Consider the following 22,441-nt stretch of genomic DNA (forward strand, 5'->3'; position numbering starts at 1 on the left):
TGCATTCACGGCAGTGGTTGAAGGGCAGGGCAGTATAGAGAAAATCACTTGGGGCCATGCAACACAATATTATCTGTGGCCGTGTGAGACACAATACAAGCTATTTTACCAATATGTTTGGTGTTGAGATAAGACATCCAAGGCTACGAAGCTACCCATACACTAATGCATTAGTCCTGCAAGAAACCAGTCTTTGTAAGGATTGCAATGCATTTTTTTCAGTCCAGACTTCTTTAAATCAAACTGAAAAGTCTCCAAAACTATTGAATTGCTATGGCATTTAAAGTATTAATTCTGGTAAAGCAAAAGTGAGGTGCTGAATGCCAGTAAAACTGTTGAACATTAGCATAAAGTCTTTGTTATTGTAATTTTTTCGATTGTCATTTTTGAATATGAGCGTTGAAGTCGGAACTGCTCTGTGCCAAAGAACAGCCTCTCGACACAGCTTCATTAGAAGTAAACTCCCTTAGGTGACCAAAACTGTTGTGCGTTGTTGCTACACAGGGCTCTGCTGGCTGTTGTCTGCAAGTTGCCGCTGCGGATTGTCACCAGGGGGCAGTGTTAAAATATTTGGAAAAACTAGTAATGTTTGTGGCTCTTGTTTGTGTTTGTGCTGGTCCTTTAGCTTCGCCCCTGTTGCAGAGAAGACAGAACTCCTAACACATAAAAAGCTTTTTTTGTAGTAAAATGAGCATTAATGAAAATTCTCCGTTTCTCACGTGTGCACTGTAAGTCTTTGCTTTTCTTGCTTCTCTCTGCAGTGAGCTCTTTCCTCTTTAAGTGACCATTTAAACCTCAGGTTTCCACTTACTCATAGCATCATTACTGGCAGAACACATGCTTTTCATTTATTTGTTATTTATGTAGCTATTTTTCTAGAGTGTTTTTAAAGTGTATCAGATATCGAGATATTGTGTCCCTATGAAAAAATGTTACAATTGTATGTAAATTGAATGCATAGTTGGGGAAAATGGATAAAAAAAAGTGTTCAAACAAGATTACACTGTTGCACATTTGCATGCAGACCAGATAACTTAGTCACAAAGTGTCCGGTGTCTATCCTACTTTTCTGCCTTTTTCTCTTTTGGCCCCGGAGAGTCTCAAAACTACAGCAGGTCTCCTCCTGACAAATGAGGCCACTGCCTGGCTGCACCGCAGCAGTGCAAGGGCACAGAGGCTTTAGGAGTCTGTCCAGTGGCACTAAAGCCTCTCTCTGCTTGCCTATTCTCAGCTTTTTTCCCCCATCAAGCCTACTTTTCATCTTTGCAGAAAGCAGAGTGAATATCAGTTTCAAATAATAAAAACTCCTCTCTTACTCACTTTTCTGAAAGATTGTTATTTTCTCGATAAGACTTAAAATATTACCTGATAGTCTATATGGCTTTTGTCCTTATTGCTCTTCAAAGAGCGATGGGTTTTTCAGTACCTTTCCTTTTGTTTTACAGTTTTGCCAGGTGATGGCAGAAACCAAAACAGAGCTACAGGAAGAGTGAATGTTGAACTGTACATTTACATTTGATCAATACACATCACCTGTGATGCTTTATGTGCATTATACTTTTACTCTGGAGCATATTAATTATATTCTAATTTTAATGGCCAATGCGCTGCCAGCACAACATTGAGCTGACTGAAATTAGATTACATTTCATGGTTGTAACCTCAAAATTGCATTGGTATTGATTTAATTTCTAAAGCTGCATAAATCTAATTTTGTGTTACACTGACTGGGTTCAGTATGTTTTTGTCTGCTCAGACCTTATACACATTACTGTGTATAAGGTCTGAGTAATGTAGTAACTTCTAATAAGTCAAAGTTTTCAAATTTAATGAATTTTATTTAATTGAAATTATCAGTCATTGACAATGAGTTCTTAAAATCCATCACTGCTGCAGTCGGGCTTCATTTGTCACATCTCAGACGTGTGTGGGCTTGTGATGCAAAAGGTATTCCCTAATTATTGTCTCCACAGCCTTTAGGTAGGTCAGCTTTACCTATAATATAATCAGTTTTATTAATGCACTCAAAACAACTGAAAAGCACACTGATATCTAAAGAAAAGCTAATTGAATTGTCAGTTTGCTGCATTGATTGCTTTTACTTTAGCCCAAACATAAGAGAGCATGATCCCTCTTCTGTATTTTTTCCTTGTCAGTTTAGAGCAGCTATAACCAGCTGAAAATATTTCACTTCTACACTCTTTTTTTTTTTAGTATTCCTTGGTTAACTAACTGGTTTAATTTATTTGGTATTCAACTTTTTGCTGTGTATGTGTTTTATTTTGTTTCATTTTTAGATTTCTATTTGTGCCTCACGTTTGTTTCTATGAGCATCCCAAGCAAACTGAGACAAATTCAGGAACTGATTGATTACCACCAACCTGATCATGACTGTTATCATCCTGCAGTGCAAACAGACCTACGGTATAAAATCATTGCTTGGTTGGTTGAATACACCACTCTTTCCTGAATCCTTATTTTTATTTTTATTTAAGTTCCAACACTGTGTCCTTGGCTTACAGTTTTTCTCATGTATGAGTGTGATGCAGTAATGCCACATTGTCACAAGGCTCTTTGACAAATAATGTTTCTGTCCTTTTAAGCCCATCTCTCTCTGTCTCTGTCTCTCTGTTGCAGCACTGTTTACAGAGGTCCCACACGACATCACGACACACAGTGGTGAGGATGTAGAGATGGCCTGTTCCTTCCGTGGGGCGGGCTCTCCGTCCTACTCCCTGGAGATCCAGTGGTGGTATATCAAGGACTATAGAGAGTGGCAAGAGAAGCCTCCCTATATCACTAATAATGTAAGCAACTGTAATGGAAGTTCCTTTATTGTATATGTACAGTGATTTCTTGATGGAGTCACCTGTAGCCCAGTGAAGGTGAAAAACTCCTGTAATACCTCAGCAAACTTAAACTCAACCATCCTATATTTAACTTTAAACAAGAAAATATTTGTTAAAAATATATATCTTAATTCCAATTACAGATGAAACAGGGCTGCTTTAGCTTAAAAGTAGTGAATTAACAGCTGAAATAGCTAGAAATTATTTCATGGGTCCAAAAAATACTAGATGGATCAAAATAGTACATATATAACTGATATTGCAACACATCCAGAACAAAGCAAAGATTATATAAATCATTTCTTGCAACCTTAATCATGGTACACTTTTTTTTATTGCTGAACATCCGTTTTAACATTCACTTTTTCAGATTTTACACAGTTTCTTATGGCACGTCCACTTGGACTAAACCCAAAGCTTACTGAATATCAGTCAAAGGGAAATGCAGTGGCACAAACCCTCTTGCATGGAAACCAAGGTATAATTGCTGATTAGCATTTGCCAGCACTGGGGGAACAGGTTGACTCTCTCCCATCATGGGGGGACTCGAGCTCCCCTGTTGTGCCTCTAGACACTATAATTGGCGCTGAGAAAGAAATAGATTTTCAAAATCTCTTTCTGCTCCATGCATAATTCATACCTATGCCCAAAAGAATACCTCTGTGCCTCTGCATACCCAATCACGCAAACTCTCCTGCTCACAGGCTTACATGCTTGGCACTGTGGAGTGTGTTCTTGTGCATGCACATTTGAACACACACACACGTATAAACCTCAGCTAGACGAGAACAAGGAGAACAAGGTAAACACATCAGAAAAGCAATCCAAACAAGTAATCCTTTGCTTTAAAAGAAAAAATACTGATACATCAGTCGTGTTTGTTCCTGTTCCTCCAGTGAGATGCTGCTAAGAATGAGATCTATTTATTTTTTTTGAAAAACCTGCCTCAGTCGCTTTCTGCTGTTAACTTTTCATCCGTATTTCCGTGCAGGTCGTACCTTTGGAGGAGACTGTCAGAGGTGCCACTAAAATTAGTGTAAGTTTGATGTGGTATCAATCAGCTGTCACCTAGAAAAGTCATGTTTGATTAAAGGCATTATCAATCACGATTATGGACATGTAAGAAATCACACTCTTGTAACACTCATTTCCATTTCTTGATAGATGCTCTTTTGACATTTCACCAAACTAAACATAAACAAGAAAACTTGATCTTTTCTGCTCATTAGGTGGTGAAAGTGGCCGGTAGTAACATCTCCCACAAACTCCGTCTCTCCAGCGTCAAACCAACAGACGAGGGCACGTACGAGTGCCGCGTGATCGACTACAGCGGTGCTGTGGCGCAGCACCACCGCGTCCGGGCCTACCTCCAGGTGAAGCCCGAGAGAAGTCAGGGATCAGAGGGTGTCCAGTATAAGTCGCAGGGCAGTCACCCACACTTGCCCCATCAATCTGACTGTGACGAGACCTGTGTGCTTTAAAACGAGCCATGTGCCCGGCACTTTGCATGACTTCACTCTGTAAAGAGGGACACTCATCAGCACACTTAATTTATCACACGGCTGAGACCCTTTGTGTTTCATGGTTTGATTGTTCATGGTTTTACTGACAGTACATCTGATTGACTTCATCTCTGTGCATTAAGTTTACCATAATGTGACAGTAAGGCTGTAATGACAAAGTTTTATGTTATTATTGTAGGCCCAAGATACAGACAGACGATGCAGTGTGCCACTTCTATTGTCTTTTACCAAAACGTGTGCTGAAAGCTGCAGTATTTCAGTACGAATGCTTTGTAAGAAAAAACTGAATAATTTTACACTTTTTTCATTATCTGAAAACTTTTCCGTGCATTGGTTTTAAATCGTGTAGTCCTTGTTTTTTGGCGCCTTAAGGGCAAAGTGTATATTTAGCTTTCTAACCATAACTAGTATGTCTGTAACAATGCAAGTGTACGCCCTCGTCACATCGAGATGAGATATCTGTTCTTGTGTATTCACTTATTTGCACTGTATACTTTTATTGTTTCACAAAGTTAGTCAGTGCCAATCAAATATTACAAACCTCAGCTAGTACGTAAATCACACTAAAATTTTGTCCTAGTTTTCTGAACAAAGATACCCTTTGTTTTGTTTTTTCCCCAAATCACTCCTCGACTGTGTTTGCCCCGTTGCTACTGTTGTGTTAAATGCTTTCATTTTAAATTATAAATTTGATTCTGTGATTCTGGTCTTCCGTCTTGTGTTTGATCAAATAAAGTTTTACGGTAATTTAAATACATTTCAAGGTGTGCAGACTGACTACTCGTGAGATCCAGTGATGCTTTAAATTCTTTATATCAGTTATATGGTATGTTTACTGCACACTAATCACTCTGCATGTTTGTAAGATTATAGGTAAGTCGTGTTCTTGAGTGGTGAATTGTGTTATGTGCTTTTGGAGCATACAGTCACGTTTTACGGTGTGTAAGCTGACACATTTGTAGACGGGATAAACAAAGGATTTTCCCCGTGCATTGTATTATATTCCGAGCTGCCACAAACGGCTGACAGATTGTGTTGTGCTGCCAGCTACTGTGCAACACAAACAGTGCATTCTTCAAAAGCTTTGCAGGCTTTCTTTTTCTTAACAGTTTATCTCCCTGACCAGCAGAGAGCACTGCTTCCTCCAAGCTTTGAAATGCAGTAAGTCACAAACATGCAGAGACACTTCCATGCACTCGTGCCTTTAGAGGGAAGAAAAAAACAGGAATACTGATGCTTTCTTTAAATGCACGGCACAAATTAAAGAGTTCAGCCTGCTCGTGATATGAGCTTGTAGCATATTTGAGATATATCTGTGGTATCTTGCACTGTTAAATGGTGAATAAGCTTTACAGGTCTGTGGCTGTGTTCCAGTTCAGCACTGTGATCTGCAGCTGTCTAATACAATGATAACTGATAATTGTGTCATAAAGCTAGAGCCCTCTCTGCTCATTTAGAAGTATTTGGAGGACAAACACTGGAGCCGTGAGAGGCAGATGAAAGGGAACAGGTGCCAGAGAGCTCAGCTACAGGAGCCTAAGTAGACATGGAAAAAGAGGTGCATGAGAAATGGGGCTGAAAAAGCAGATATGCATTTTTTTTTTAAGTTAATCAACTGTCTTTTTTTGTCTCTCTGACTACAGAGGAATTGAGAAAAGAATATAAAGGAAACTGGCATGTAGTAACTTGCAGAATATTCCACAGCTCAGTCTGAGTATAATCAGTGATGAAGGATTTATAAGTGAGAGGAGATTATGATGATCCTTGTTTTAAGTAAAGCTTTCATTGCAGTAATAACAGAGGGTCATTAAATGATGTAATGTGTTAGGAGACAAAAGATTAGCTTCCAAAGTGTGTTTGAAGTATTCATTTGTAATCTCAGTACATACGGGGAACTAATGCCAGCATGTTTACTAGGGACAGAGATGCTACCATAAAAGGAATATTTGCAGAGTCACAGTGTGCATGTGGAAATGGATCCCATGAGTAAAATAAAATATTCAGGATTGGCTGTGATTAGCCAGGGAAATATTTACTGTATATAAACAACAAGAGAAAAAGCATCATAAACACAGCTCCTCCATATTGCCTTTGCTGTAGTTAGTCCAAATGTGTTGACTGTCATATAATACGCAAACAAAAACCTACACATTGCATTCTCAGTCACGTGGAAACAAAGGCTGTTACTGACTGGCAAACAAGATTTTTAATTTTGTCAAATAACACATAATACCTAAAATCATCAGACTGTGGCTGGCATCGGTGAGTACAAAGCATTCATAAATCACAGTAAAAAAAAAATTGGGCTCAGACTAAAGTATATATCCACATAGTAATCCCTAATAAACAAGAGAGGAGACAGTAAGAAAGCACTGGAGCAGAAAGGCACTAAACTCGATTCATTGTCTAATCTTTAAATGCCTGGTCTGAAAAAAAGAGTAAGAATAATTCCATTTAATGGATTACGGACATTGAAAGGCTTTATTTTCCAATAATCACGTTTCTGTAGCCCTTGACATGACACAGCTTGTTACTGTCGAAGTCAACCACCAGCTTTCTCAGTCCAGAATGGGTGGGTGTGAAGTAGATTTTCACCTTGGCATCTTCACCAGGTCCCACTGGTCCCAGCCTGCAGGAAAAAAGTTTAAATATTACTTTTGAGGCAACACCAGAAGGTTTATATCACAGTCCTGTGATTGCATAGACATTTCAATAATTCCTGCTGTCAAACAAACCATGATACTTGTGACTATTTATGGCAATGGTGCAGTTGGAGTTGAAGTGTTTGAATTGCTCTGAAGAGTTTGGCTAAACATAGTCGTGGTAAAAAAAAATAGCAGGCACATTGCTCATCAGTCATGGAGTCAGAAACACAAAGCTGGATTTATGTAAAGTAAATTATTGGACACTGTTCAAACACTCAATGAGGAGATACTCCTCCTATCTTCTTCTGTTGAGCAATCATAAGGAATCCGTTTGGTAATTTATTTTCTCTCCTGCCTGCTCCAGTGACCTCCTGTCCTGACTAAACAGCAGCACATTCAGCCAGACATTCGGGTGCTGAACGGAGACTTGGCAGCAAAACGTGAAACAATATGACACAAATCTCATAATTCAAATTGGGAAGTAACATTTCCATTACAGACAGTAATAATTTTTAAAAGGTTGTCTTGAAAAAAGACAAATATCTTAATGGCTTAATGACCTCTCAGTAATGATGCCTCCCCCTGTCAGGTTGGCCCCTTCGATGCTGAAGCAGCAGTTCTCCAGTCTCTCTGGCAGAGGGTTTTGAAGGGTGATCTCTGCAGCCAGCTTCCGATTCTCCTTTGGTTCTCCCAGGATCTGTTCAGAAACAGGCCAAAAATTATGATCACTCTCAGATGAAGCTCATAATGCTGCTTATCTCATAACAATCATGCATGACATTGGTTATATTTGTTCAGGTCACTTCTGGGTTTTAAAGACTCCAAAAGTTTGTATTTTGTCACATATCTTGCTACTCACCCTGACTTTGATTTCAGGGTTGTCCAGTACAACATTTCTCACTGCCAGTGTTGTATCTCCAGTGGTATAGTCCAGCAGCAGAGCTGCCAGACGGATTAGGTTGTCCTCAGTGATCTGACCACCGTATTTGGAGTAGTTCAGCCTTAGTGGAACTTTCCTCTCTGGAAGGACGTAGACATTATATTTTAAACTTACAGTGAAAAGAAAAGTCTGTACTAACCTTCTCTATCAGCGGTGAGCTTACTTACCTCCTCCAGGGGAAAGCTCAACATTGAGTAGATCTTTGAAGCCGCAGTTCCCTCCCATAAACCCATTATAGGACAGCGCGCAGGATCCAAACAACAGGCGGCACTTCTTCTCACTTTGTGTGTTGTTAGTAACCACAGCAAACACATCAAAGTCACAGCCCTTCCTCATATCTGATGTCACCTTGATATTGAGGTGCAGGCCTTGATTCTGTTGCTGCTGGAGCAGCTTGTTTTGATGGTCAGCTTTCTTAAAAGCCTCCCGCTCTTCAGCAGATCCTGTGAGTATTGAAGCGACATCATGGCTTAAATAACAGAAGCCTCGGCCCATATGCCTTGCCATGCTGTATAATCAATTTCTACAGTATATTTGAACCAAAGTGATAAAGTGTGTGTAGGAGTAAATGAGCCTAAGGGTGTTCTGAGTTGACTTTATGTACAATAGGGGGAATGCAAACTGATAAGCAATTCAGGAATGTAGCTAGAAAGTGACCCTGGTTTTACCTACAGGTATGAGGGAATGATTTCCACGCACACTTACGGTGTGTGAAAAACTGGGCAAAAGTGCAATGAATGCAAACATGTGAGACCATGTTGGATGAGGCGTGCATGGTAAATCCCTCTTTGCATTGCAAACAAGTGTTTAAATAGTACATCTTGGGTAAATATCTATTTTTTTCAAAAGAGAAAGAACTTATTTGATTCAGCTGGAGTGCTAAAAGTTTGATCTACCTTCAGGGTATTTGTAGAGATGAGTGATGTCCTCTCTGGCATCACTGCCCACACTCTTGGTGCTGATCTTTTGGCCAACGAGTGCATTGGAAGAAACTTTCGATGTGCTGCCATCCTTCTTCTTCATGAATGTGATCACATCAGCATTGACCTCAGCAAAGACAAAGGGGGCATCGTACTTGAACGTGAGCTCACCTTCCTTAATGGCTCTGACAGGGGTGGGGCCACAGCAGTACACCCCTGAGGGAAACGGGGGGAAAGACACAGTGAGCACGTTACTTGATAAAACAACATGCTTTAGATGGACAGTCTTTCTTACCTTCACTCTTCTCCTGAGGCGTGGGGTCATAGGCCTGCCAACCATTAAAGTCAGGTTTAAGGTCAGGTCTAGTCATCCAGTTCTCTACCCAGCAGTGATAGTTCCTGTAGATACAATGCATACCATAAAATGGATAGCATAATAGAAACATACTGCATGGTCATATGTATTACAACCATGCATCACATGCAAAAACATTATGGCCACCCTTGCCACACCTCTTCATTACTCCAGACCCAGCTGCCCTAACCAAAGTAACTCAGGTCTTCACACTTGCCCCATGACACAACAGATTCACGCTGAGTATAGCCTGTGGATTCTCTCATTTCAAGATAGTCAGTGATTTAAATTGAATCTGTGAGCTGTCCCACCATTTGTGAGTCAACTTAAAAGAGTTCTCACCAGATCATTTCTTTGGATTGAATGAGTTCTCCATTTTCATTGACATAGCGTTCAATCACCAGGTTGCTGTTGGTGTCATGTGCAGACAGATAGTTGGTTACAAGTCGGCAGGGGATGCCCAGGGCCCTGGAAACTGACAAGGTTTAACAATAACTTAAGTATTATCATATTTAAAAGATGAACAAAATGCATATCATAAATATGTGCTTATATGTAGGATATAATGTTTTGTCTGCTTGAGTCTAAGCAAGCGGTTTTTAGAGATAGGCTACCAAGCCTGGCTCTGTGCTATCTTACCTGAGCAGGCCACTGCAGCAAACACCCAGCACTGTCCATAGCGAACAGGCTGACAGGCTTGTGTGTCCCAGTTGCGCAGGATTTCCACACTTCCCCTCCATAACATGGGGCTGACGCCTCCTTCATAGTCACCTGTCCATTTTCCCAGCAACACCCCTTTGTCATCATTGCAATTCACCTGCCAGGCAAAAGAAACGTGTCTATGAAAATTAACAAAGAGAAACAATACTCTCTCAAAATGAAAGAATATCGAGAAGTCAAAAGGACAAACCATAGCACTCAGCACTCTGGACACGTAAATGGGATTTCTTCTCCCTGAGCAGTCCTTGCCAGGATTTTTCAGATATTTAGGATTCATATCGAGAATCCTCAGACAGACATCCAGGATTCCACTTTCAAACTGTACCGCAACATAAGACACATAACTGCAGATTAAGTGTGAGCGGAAAAATAACAAAACTAGGCATGTCATGGCAGGCACATGCTTTATAAAAATAAATAAATACAACAAATCTGAAATACAATGCAAGTCAAAACTTTGAGCATACCCAATCATTCATATACAATACTGTTTTCATTCAGAATGACGGGCATTAAGGCTTCCACATTTTATAACAAGGGAGGTTATCCTTTATTTTTGCAGATATTGTGCTTCTGCTGCTAAAAATCACATTTACAGTGATTTAAAGTATACTTTGTAGTGGACAGCAGGGCTTACTGCCTTCAAATTCAACCTATGTCCATACTTCAGGAAGCAGAGGACTAAAGGGACTTCACTCAGAATTTTAAAGGGGAAACAGACTGATTTCTGGCAGGGCATGATGTGGAGGATATTCAGGCATTAAAGCAGGAAGGTAAAAATTCAGAGGAAGAGATACCAGCTTTTGAAGAGTCACGTCATGGAAAAACTGATGGAACGCACCATCCATTAACCTCCTAACACTCAACAATTCATTCTTGCCCTATGTGAGGGATGCAAGTTTGAGACCTATACATCAACCAAAGTATATGTGTTGTATCTCAGGCCTACTGCAGTGTAAAGAGGACATCCTGGGCTTTCTATTGATGCTGCATTTTATTGCCACAAGGGAGGTTAAGTGATCTGATATTATTATTCTTTTGTTAAAAATTGGTTCTTCATTATTACATTCTTGTCTTTATTTTACCAAGAGCTCAGAAATTTACAGTAATTTTAGCACTTTCAAAACAAAACTTTTATTCAGTGTCTTTGTAGTGCACAGCAGGACTTCCAGCTCTCATTTGTAGAAGGGGAGTCAGACGTATAGCTGTCTGGGGATGAGTTGCCAGGTGAAAGAGGCTGATATTATAACAGTAAAGTGAAAGCTCAAAGGAGTTGGCCGAGCAAGTACAAACTCATTACCAGGTAGCAAGAGTTGAGGCTTGGGTGTGAAATTCATGATTTTCAGGGTTTTTATTGGGTTGTTTTTTTTTTTATCAGTTTTATTGTTAACTCAGTTTCCCTGGGTCTTTTCCCCTGTGTTATGAATAAATCTTCTTCTTTTTGGTACCTCCACTGGTTTTATTTTGTTGTAACACAACAATATATATTGTCGGACACAAACCGGTCCGAGGCGCAAAAAAGCTTGTTAGGGCTCTGAAGTTTTTCATTACAATATCTAGTCGGGGAAATAGGAGTATTTTCACTAGAAATCAACTCTATTGAAACTGGGCTGAAATATCTGTGTTCATGGCATGATCCGAATACCCTAGCATCTGAATGTACCAGGTCCCAGTTACAGCCAGTTCAATAGGTTAGGAGAGACTCTTTAAGATTAGACAGTCCATCAAAGTAACAAATGATCCTAATTTCTCTAATAAGGGAAGAAGGGAAACTGTCCTCTGGAAACTGAATTGTAGAAAGGGAGTGCTTAAAAAATCAGAATAGGAAAACATTATCTTCTGGCTCTCAGGATCCTACTAAAGAAAATACTACTTTATCATGCTGTCCACCCTCTTTATGTATCCAGATCTAGATGTATTTTTCTGTTATCAGAATGAGTGCGGTTCACTCCCTCACCGCTCTGGCACTGTGTGAACTTATATAACTGATTATGTGGATAATGTAGGCAGGCTGATTGTGTCAGTGTTGTTGCTGGCACCTGTCCAAAATTCCAGGGAGTAGGTATGGGATGTTTGTAGGCTCCTCGAAAGATGATCCCATCCTGAGCTAAGACATACTCTGCCAAATTCTCCTTGTTGTCCATGTATACTGCATCACCTGTTGCCAAGAGACATTACAAACATTAATACATGCCTTAATACATGTCCTAACTAGGGTGTAAATGATGTACTGCTGGTCTTTAACTATTGGAAACTGCCTATTGAAAACACAAGAGTGTAAAATACTATTATGTACCAAAGGAAAGACTACAGGCTGCTGCTGGAAAGGTTAGTGCTAGCTCAGCTCAAAAGTAAACACAAGTGAAGTAGCTGACATGTTACAGCTGTCTTCTGTCTATAATCCTCTTTTTCAATCTTTCTCTTTCATTCACTTTCAATCCAGTGCTTCAAAACTATTCCAACAAAGGAATATTCAGCTCAAGGCTGAACTATTGCTTAAAAATCACAACATAGTTGTTTGACTATGCAACCGTTCCCTTAAATGGTCTCTTCACTCGTGCAACTGAAAAGTTCCTGCAATAAACAGGATCATCAAAGTGAGTCTTAACAAGAGCCCCTTGTGCGACAGCTTCTGTTTACCCACCTGGACACCAGGGATTAAAGAGCAGGATGAACTCGATCCTCGCAGAGTGCCCCAGGGTCAGGGTGTAGCGGCCTATAGGCGCATCTGGTGCAGAGCAGATTGACAGGGCCACCGTGTCTCCGGGTGGACTGGTGACAGCAGCACTCCAGCAGGAAGCGTCAATGCTGGCAGACAGACCAAAAGAGGCCCTGGTGCCATACTGTTCAGAGGGTTGAGGACCTGCATGAAACCCCAAATATAGTTAGAAGTCTGAGTCTGAAAGAAGAGGCAGAGATCCTAGTGAAACAGTCGTAGCTAGGGAATGTAAACTTACAGTATGTCTTCTGATTTGTGGATATCATAATAGATTAGTAATTCATTCCTAAATTCTGCTGTGTTAAACGAATTTAAAATCATTTGTGTTCACTTTAATCCACAGAGCCAACTCTTTGACATCTCCCACTCAGCCAGCTAAAGCAAGGGCAAGCTTTGGGCTCACACACTGGGGGGGTGAACGGTGCCGCTCTTATCCATTAAAGCACATTCGACTTTCAAAGGCTGATATCATTATCTGTGATTATACACACGCTTTCCTCTTGGCGAGCAACATTTCCTGTTTAAAGAGTTTCATTCGATGGTCTGCAACAAGTTGACTTATCGTGCTCTTCATAAGAGACTTATCCAAATATTAGAAGAGGACAAGAGACAGAGAGCTTTCACTGTTTGTACTGCAAAAAATTTAAGATATAGTTTCTAGGGCTGCAAAGAATAACAACTAAGGTCATAGAGGATAGAAATGGAAACATCTTTCAGCTACTGTAACTGAGCCCAGTGTGAAAAGGGTGTTGCACTATTGCTGATCGCTGAAGACGGGAACATGACTTCCCTTTCCATAAACTTTGTTTCTTTCCCTTCTCATTCTTGAATAGGCAACAATGAAAATAGTGACAGCAGAAACACATGGTAATAAATGGTTTCAAGTTGCTGCTAACTTCCTGAATGAGAGGACACAATGCTTTTCCTATTCCTATTGTGTAGGGAAAGTTTTATTCATTCAATTTTCCAATTGTTTTGATACAGACCATATAAACTTCATAAAAGAACACATGTATATGATATAAATATTATAATACAAGAATCAGGAGCAGTACCTGTTTCTGCAACAAAATCAAGTGAGCTGACTCCTGGCTGGTAGCTTCCAGAGCGAAGGTACAGGCTGATTGAGAAAGGCTGGCCTCTCCTCACAATGAGACGATCAATGCCATTGAGATCGGTGCGATGGTCAGTGTTGTTGAACTCGCACTCCAAGTTCCAGCGATCGATGTCCAGAGCTAAAATGGAGAGAGGGAGGGAAAAAAACGTGAATAAAAAAAGAAAGTATTTAAGTAGTATTTAAAATATGCAGTATAGTCTATAAAGAACCATTTGGTAATGAGAGTTTCTATTATTCTTTATAAAAATGCAGATCAAGAAAAAAAACACAAAGAGTAAAAGAGTATCTGCATATAATATATTTACAATAATCAAACACTGTCTGCAGCACATTTAGCTGAGTACACACACAGCTACTACACAACTACTGACAGAAATTATACAGTGTAAATGCTATTTATATTAAACAATACTGACATATCCATACTTACAATTTTTACTTCTAAAAACATCTCTTACCTAGTAATTTCTCTCAATGCTGACCTAAAAAGTTGGATTTTTAGTCCAGAATAATCATTTAGATTTGTGAAGTTCATTAGTCATGGCCTTGTTTCTTATAATGATAGGAAAAAATATACCTCTATGCATATGGAGCACATGATGCAATGTCGCAAAAAAGTGGAAGCTTTATGAAACCTATTTGCTGTGTAGGACATCGGGAACTCTAATAAAATCAAAAGTGTCCAACAAATACTTTTAAAAAAATGATCAGTTAACTGAAAAAGTGCAGTTAACAAGGTCTGGATTTCCTGTGTCGCAGCTGTGGATGTGGCACATAATCTAAAAAACATAAAACAACTGCTTTGTTTGTTCCTTCTGCTTGTGATGACTTCACTTTGAAATTAAACTGCAGACTGTAGGATGCTCTGTCTTTTCCAACATTCAAGGATGATATTATCTGACAGATCTTCCTGTATTAATTTACCAGAAGCTAAACCCAGACAGTCACTCCCTTCACGCTCCAGTGTCCTTTGTAACTTAAAGAATCCCACCCTTTGATTAAAGGCCCACCTATATGATGACTCAGAGATTCTCTTGCTGCTGTGTAACCACTGGTCATCTGCACTGTGACATGTCATGTTAGCCTCTCCCTATGTATTATTCCTTGCAAACTTAATGCTTGAAACAGACATGAGGTGGTAGTCACAAGGCTAGGAGAGACTTAAGTAAACAAAGGCTCGACTAGAAAAAGTTCCTGCGGTTTTACATGAAATCCATAGGGGCTCATTCCTCAGTATTTGGCATGGCTCTGATGTTTTACTGATCTTGAACTTAGTCCGGTCTTAACTGAAGACACGTTAGTGCAGTGTATTCTGACACAGCTGGAGAGTGTAGTCAGAGCATAATGAGGGCTTTTCTGTTTAGTCTGTTCATGATCCCAAACCAATCAACACATATTTGAAAAAAAAATGTAAGCATTGCACTGAAGCACAATTATTATGTCAAGTTATATAGGAGCCATCTGGAGACAAGGAAGTCCAATAAAACATGCCCTCAGCTTACACAATGTGAAAACAATTACTTAGATTAATAACACATGGATGTCTGTCACCTTAAACCTTTAGAGACAACAGGCTAATGGTGCAGTGGGGAACTGACATCATCCTCTCTGCAGGGCTCTGGAGGCTTGTTGCGGCTACATTGATAGTACAAAAGGCAAGTATTTTGATTTGCTCCCGTAATTGAACATAATGTTTCATTTAAAGCGGAGCAGCTTTGGTATGTCATATGGTATGCATGTGTGGTGTGAAGACAAACTGAATGCATGTCACTGGGTTGCAGTTTATCCTGCAGGGTTGCGTAAATTATAAGGACAGCACTCCATTTTAAACTGAACGGGCCAAAATTCCTAAGCTCCGACCCTCCCTCTTTTTCTAACGTTTACATACTGAACACACCCACTCTCCACTTCCAGTCTACCAACCATGAGCCACACGCCACAGTCGCTTATTTATAAGAAGTTAGTGTAAGCATGACCAACTACAATTTGTTCGGAGGTGCGCTGGCAGACGGTTAGGCTGCTATTAAAGTGTCCAGCTGCCCTCCACAGATATTTTTGGTATGTTGCGGTGTTTGACTTCACACACAGGTGGGCAACTTTTTATGTTTTTGAATTATTGGGGATTCCTATTAAACAGAAATGACGTGCTGTTTGTGGAGTTATGAATTTCTTAGCAGCACCATCCGAATTCTTTCTTGGTCCTCTGTGAGCCTATAAAGATAACACTGGTTAAGTAATGGAAGCACCAGCTGCTCTCAGCTGCTATTATTAAGTGTTAGGGACCTTAGAAGGCAATCATCTTCTCAAATATAAAGGTGAAACATTTTTTTAGATCTTCAGATCCTTGATGAAAATGTGACATCGCTATATACAGCAGTACGGTGCTGAAGTGAATAGTGATGACTTCAGACAGCAGTGGAAATCTTTGGCACCGTGCCTGCAGGTTAAGAGTGAAAGTTTCACCTCCTAAACATGCACTTCTCTACAAAACTCTGTAACTAAACATCACAGTCACATTAACATAGACATAGTGGGATAATAATGAACACCCATGCTGACCCGAATGAATGACTCAAAACAACACATGTAACAATATTGATTTTTTTTTTTATACTGAGTAAGGTCTTAACTATTTCTATCAAATTCTACGTATTAAAGACCTCTTCGTGCAAAAGATAACATCACCATAAAATTAGTAAGGAGGCACCATACAACTTACCTTGAGCCATGACTATTTCTGTGTTTGTTGACCAAACTGTGTATTCAGGCAGTCTTCAGCTGAGAGAGGAATTTTATGTGTGTCTCTGTTGCTCTCTGCCCTATTTGTAGTCCTCGTTGTGTTTGACAGTCTGGTAGTGGGTGTGACGTGACCCTCCCCTGGAGAGGGAGAGAGAGAGAGGGAGAGAGGGAGAGAGAGAGCTTAGCTAAGACCAATAGTGAGCGCCTGCTACAAAAACACACACGCGCACGCACACACATACACACAAACAGAGGAACTACTATACTTCTTCAGTGATTCATTACACACCCTATGTCAAGTAGGCTGAACGAATAGTAAAGTGCTGTAGTGATTTTGCAATGATCAGCATAGTTTACTGGAAAACAACAGCAGGTTACCGAGTGCACTACGAGCTATCGTATTTAAAAAGTTTCAAAAACATTTAAAAAAGAGAGAAAAATTAATACAGCTTCAGGCAGCATATATATAACAAAGAAGTTGAGCAGGTAACAGAGACCATGGCAGCTTCATCTAATCATCTTTTAAACAGGGTTGTAAGCCAATTGGCTGAGAAAAACATGTTCCAGCAGATAAAACGTTTGGGGAAATATGTTGTCATCATCTGATAATGTTTGTGAGATTTCCTCAGAAGATAACCTTTGCCAATCTAAACAAAGATTGTAGGTTGAAAAAAATACATAACAGCAGGTCAGTCAGCACGGTGAGACAAATTTTCATTTTTTCCCCTTCAAGTCTTCTCAGAATTCTCTGGAATTTCCACAGAGAAGAGTTATTAAGTCATGGCAATGCATCATTTATTTTCTCCAGAATGCATTTTAGCACAATACACACTCTGGGGTTGTTTTTTTTGTTTTGTTTTGTTTTTCAAAATTGCCAGCTTTTGTCCAGCTTTTGTTTTTATACATCAAAACCGAATCAGTGCCTATAGACTCCTATGTTAAAATGTCTACATTTATAGCTTTAAAAGGCATATTTTACACACTTCTATGAAAACAGTTTAAGTCTAATTTCTCCCATCATAGGCTGGCTGGCTTTTCTAACCCTCCACATGGATGATATTGTTAGGGACATGGCTGTTTTGATTGGCAGGTGTCTAGACACAGCAGTAAGTGTCACAGCTACAATTTGGGGTGACAGATTTAGACTTTTCTGCCATGTTTGTAGTTTTCATGTCCTCTGGAGCATTTGGGGCATGAATGTTCAGACTAAGAATATTGTGGTGAGGTTAGGAGTTACTAAGGTAAGAACTCACAGAAACACCCGAGCTTCAGGTGTCACGATAACCCCTGCATTTAAGGTGGCATTAAGCAGTTCATGTGTTAATGCTAATTTATACCATAGAACCCTACTCTAAAAAAATCATCATAGAGTTAACACTGAAGCTAGATTTAAGCTGCATTCTTTTTTAGAGTTGCTCCGTGTTGTAAATTAGCCTTAATACATAAAGTGTTTCATGTGCACTTTAACACTGCAGTTCCAAGGTGGTCATTAACCCTGCAAAAGCTTCACCGATGGTGCAACATCTCTTTTCAACAACACTTGCAAACCATAAAAGAGCACTGTAGTGTTGGCAGTAACACAACTATAACAGCTGCATAACTATAACAGGCACAGTAAACACAATTCCCTTAAACTCAACAACAAACTGTGTTCCAAGGCAGGAGATTACAACAAACTGTTCCCACATGCCACAATATGGCTGGTTGTGTGGTTAACTGTTCTAACACAACCTCCAAGAAGTTTATGCTTTAGCTGTGATGAATGAAATTCAGGTATTTTTGATAATCTAGAACTCCACCTTTTTATCCAGTAAATAAAGCATTCATTTATTTATTTGCTTGTTTGTTTACTGTGTTTCCTACATCATCCAGGTGTTTTACATTTTGATTGTAGGGGCTGCCTTAAACTTCATTAGCAGAAGAAAATAAGAGATGTTGGAAACACTTTCTTACACAGGTGGGAGTTCTGTGTTCCAGCCTTTAAAAATTCACATGTGGCCTTGACATGTGTATCAATTTGGGAAAATTAATCACAGAATCACAAGTACAGCAGGGCTGGAGGGAACACAAAAAGTAAGGGGATTACAGTCAGTATACACTCTGACAGATCCAAGATACACATCTCAGAATCAAATATTTCAACTGAAACATATTGAAAAGGAAAAAAAAAGTCAAAAACATGTCATATCAGCTGCCAGTATAGGTGAGGAATGCAAGAGAGCTTTGACATTTTCAAAAACCTTAACTTTTGAACTCAAGAGGTCATTGAGGGTCAATGCGATTTGCAACTGCTGCAGAGAAGCTTTTAAAAAGCTTCTGCAATACCCCATCATGCTAAGTTCTGTCTTTGAGGACGTTTGCTACCACTAGACAAACAACTTATCCCAGACCGGTAACTGTAGCAATAGAAAACTCACATTTGGCCAAATTCACAGTCAATACACGTGCTGCCTGCAGATGTTTTTCCGTTAATCATATGACCATATCAAGTTACGCAGTACAATCAGAGAGAATAGTCACCACATGGTTCATAAGCCACTGGAATGTTGCTGGGATATTACGCGCAAACCAAAAGGCATCACCTTGTAGGAAGTGAGACTGGTTAATGTTATTAGAGCGGCTCGGCTCTAGGAAACAGAGGGACCTGCCAGCATCCTTAAATTTACTCACAAATTTGGCTAAACCAACGTGGTCAATGCAATTGTCCATGAATGGCAACGGAAACACATCTGCTTTTGTAACAGTGTTTAGCTTTCTGAAATCTGTCTAAATGTGGATTTTTTTTTTTAAAACTAGTAAACTGAGAGATATCCAGATGGATTTGGAGTTTTCTGTTCTGTTGTCTAGCATGTGTTGTATCGCTTTCTCCAGCTGTTCTCTCTTATCAGGGAAAACACAGTAAAAGCGTTGCTTGATGTGTTGAGCATCTCTAACATCTATATAGTGCTCAATGAGGTGTGATAAGGTATTAGAAAAAAAACTGTGATCAATGAAACCTGTTGTTGGCGCTTACCCTCATCTGAGCGGCAAAGAAACAACTGTTTGATGGAAGCGCTCTAGAGCACCTTAGGTTTGTGGATGGTAATGTTTTTACCACTGATTTGGTTGCAATGAAATGCAAAGATTAAGTTGCTTGACAGTGATAGCCTGGCACAAGTTACCAGACTTTGAGGGAGACAGCAAGCCAATGTAGTCCATAACTAAATACCCAAATGGCAGATCTATTATGTAATGCGACACATCAGGATTAGATCTTATGGACTGGTTTCACTTACCTGTCAACTGCCCAAGGTCGTATATATATATTTATTTTTTCATAGTTTATTTGATCTTTATTAGTTATTTTTATTCTAAGTTATTGTAATCAGGCCAGACTGGACTCAGGAACGGGAAAGAAAAACAAGAAGAAAAGTTCAGAAGAAAGTTAACAGAAGGAGAGGGGGAAAAAGGAGAAAAGAGATAGAAAGAAAAGACAATGAAAATCTGCTTCATCACCTTTGTCTTTGTGTCCTTTTTTTTTCTCTCTTTTTCTTTTCCTGGATCACCTGTTGAGAAAGAAAAAAGAAAACAAACAGAAGAAGACTAGAGCAATAGAATAAACAACATCATGATGATCTATGTGAATATAACAGTAAATACTAAATATTAAACATTATTGTGCAGCACGTAAGATCGACAGTGCACAGTGTGCTTTGAGGTAGGAGCCAAAAAGGGTGTAGTTTGTGTGTGTGAGCACCCGTGTGTACGCCTGTGAGCATGAACACGCTTGTTTTTAAAAGGCTCCTACATGTAATGATCTGCTAGAGGGTGTGGGGGGCCACAGCCCCGTCCTCCAGGGCATGAAGCAGGTATGGAGGAGATCAAAACTCCAGACATCCAGAGGCCCCCAGAACACGAGAGACCAAGGAAGACCAACAGAGGGGCAGCCGCACCACTGTCCCAGAAAGAGCTGAGGAGAGTCCCAGATGAGGGCAGCCGCGGAGCAGAAGCCGGGGGGGGGGGGTGTTGCAGTGACGCGCCCGTGAGCTCCGCCGGCAGCCAGCTGTGCCAGAGTGACCGAGCCCCAGGCCGAGAGGCCGAGGGCACCCCACCCCCGAAGTGGCCCGAGCGAGCCCCAGGCTCCAGGCCCCGATAAGCAGCCACCAAGGAGTAAACCGGTGTGTACCTGGACGCCCATCCCCAGACACAACGACTCACCAACGCACCGATGTCTGAGGGAGTCCACCACTGGCAGGGGAAGTGGTGGGGGGAGATAGGCCTCCAAACCTTGGAGGGCCTGAGATGTGGCAGAGAGGTGGCGTCTGATACCCAACCTGAGATATGGACGCAGACAAACAGGCACACACATATACCAACATCCATTCCCACCCTTATGCTCTCATATGCAAATACTCAACACTCACCCAAAGTGGAGACAGACATAAAGAGACACTGTACACACAATCACACTCCCCAGGTCTAGGTACCCTTGCCCCTGGAGGGGGAAACTGCACCCAGACCCAGGTGGTGTTACCCTTTTCCTTGCGGTGGGGAGATGCAGACTGCCCCGACTCAGCAGCAGCAGGGAGGCCCCACATTCCAGACCCCAGTCGGACGGCCAACTCCTCAGAGAACAGGGGTGAGAGAAGACTCCAAACCTCCCTCTGCCTGCTCATATATAGTGTTGATGCATGTGTGTTCTAAGGTGCATTTAAAACCCAGGAGGGCATGGAGCTACCTGCCAGAGAGCAGCAGGTAAGCGCATCGCTCCCCTGATAGCCCTCAATGTCTACGTGTATTTAAAATTGAGAGGTGGGCAACGACGCCAGGGGTGAGGTGTACACCCTGATGGTAATTTGGAGTCCGTGTAGCGTGCCCACCCCCAAGATCCTATATGTATGTGTTATGAGAGTGTGAGTAATGTGAATGTCTAAGTTGTGAGATAAAATTGAGGCACAGGCAGCCAGAAGGGGACGGGGGGGACGGGGGGGGGGGGGGGGGATGCCTCCCCTGCACCCTGCTGACACACCTTTACCTTTGGCTCAATGCACTGGCGCCACCCTGTGCCAGGGCTGGGCCCCCATACACCCACCCGTCCACAACCCCGGCAACACACCAACCAGGACCCAAGCCCCCGAGGCCCAGCCAGGGCCCCAGCCTGGAGACGGAGCACCCCCACAGCCCCACGCCCATCCCAGACCCACCCCGGGGCAGCCAGGCTACCAGGTCAGTAACCCACGTCCGTCAGCACAGACCCTCCCCTAGCCCCGCTGCATGCAGCCAAGGTCTTATAGAGACAAATCTCTCAAAATGAGACCAAAAGAAATAATGGTAGATCCATCTGCATGTCTGTCAGACACTTAAATGTAATGCTACACCCTCATAGGATACTTTCAAGAAACTTTCTCTGAATTTAACAGGGACCACAACTTAAATGACCAATATTCTCCTAATATCTAATATCTCCTTGCACAAATCATCTGCGCACCAGGACATTGGACTGCACAAAGTACCCTTGAGCTATACTTTTAAAAAACTTTTGCAGGGGCAGGAGTCCAAAACAAACCTTAAGAGGGGGATCAGACTTCTGCTTCTGAACCAACTCACTACAAAAAAGATAGATAAGAGACAGATAACTACACTGTAATAACTACAGTTTATATGTCCTATTATCACTTTGTTTTTTTCAACACATCGCTCTAGTTACTGTACAAAGAGGAAACCTCTCAATCTCATGTTCAGACAGTACACACCTTCTCCAGCATGGTTGTTTCCCAGAATTATGCCGACTCCCTCCACAGGTAGTGCTGGACACATCCCAAAGTCATCATTTATATTTTAATAGAACAGGAGAACGGATTCAAAGACAAAAGTAAGCAGTTCTCCAGTGCCTCTCAAGACCTTTACCACCACTTTCTTTTTACCAGGAAGGGAC

General features: G+C 41.0%; 2 protein-coding genes across 2 annotated transcripts in view; one reads left to right on the top strand and one right to left on the bottom strand.

Moving 5' to 3' along the window:
- vstm2lb (V-set and transmembrane domain containing 2 like b) overlaps positions 1-6,741 on the top strand; it is a 23,054-nt gene extending 16,313 nt beyond the window's left edge. The window contains exons 2-4 of the mRNA XM_082534376.1: positions 2,638-2,807; positions 3,841-3,885; positions 4,079-6,741. Coding sequence (XP_082390502.1) covers positions 2,638-2,807; positions 3,841-3,885; positions 4,079-4,330 — 467 coding nt within the window. The 3' untranslated portion in view covers positions 4,331-6,741. The remainder of the gene's footprint in view (positions 1-2,637; positions 2,808-3,840; positions 3,886-4,078) is intronic.
- tgm2b (transglutaminase 2b) lies at positions 6,560-16,638 on the bottom strand. The gene is made up of 13 exons (XM_082534365.1): positions 16,508-16,638; positions 13,727-13,906; positions 12,597-12,815; positions 11,992-12,110; positions 10,143-10,271; positions 9,872-10,049; positions 9,575-9,707; positions 9,173-9,276; positions 8,854-9,093; positions 8,125-8,400; positions 7,877-8,037; positions 7,578-7,714; positions 6,560-7,001 (listed from the first exon to the last, which is right to left on the bottom strand). The coding sequence occupies exons 1-13, from the start codon at positions 16,515-16,517 to the stop codon at positions 6,854-6,856; spliced, it is 2,034 nt and encodes a 677-aa protein (XP_082390491.1). The 5' UTR covers positions 16,518-16,638; the 3' UTR covers positions 6,560-6,853.
- Positions 16,639-22,441: the final 5,803 nt, after the last annotated feature.

This window comes from Aulonocara stuartgranti, assembly GCF_965226115.1.
Source record: "Aulonocara stuartgranti genome assembly, chromosome: 5".
NCBI classification, from domain to species: domain Eukaryota; kingdom Metazoa; phylum Chordata; class Actinopteri; order Cichliformes; family Cichlidae; genus Aulonocara; species Aulonocara stuartgranti.

Coding starts and splice junctions, on each gene's coding strand:
- tgm2b (XM_082534365.1), bottom strand. Junction 8,401..8,853: donor TCTCTACAAATACCCTGAAG/GTAGATCAAACT, acceptor CAATACTCACAG/GATCTGCTGAAGAGCGGGAG. Junction 7,002..7,577: donor GGAGGCATCATTACTGAGAG/GTCATTAAGCCA, acceptor TTTTTCCTGCAG/GCTGGGACCAGTGGGACCTG.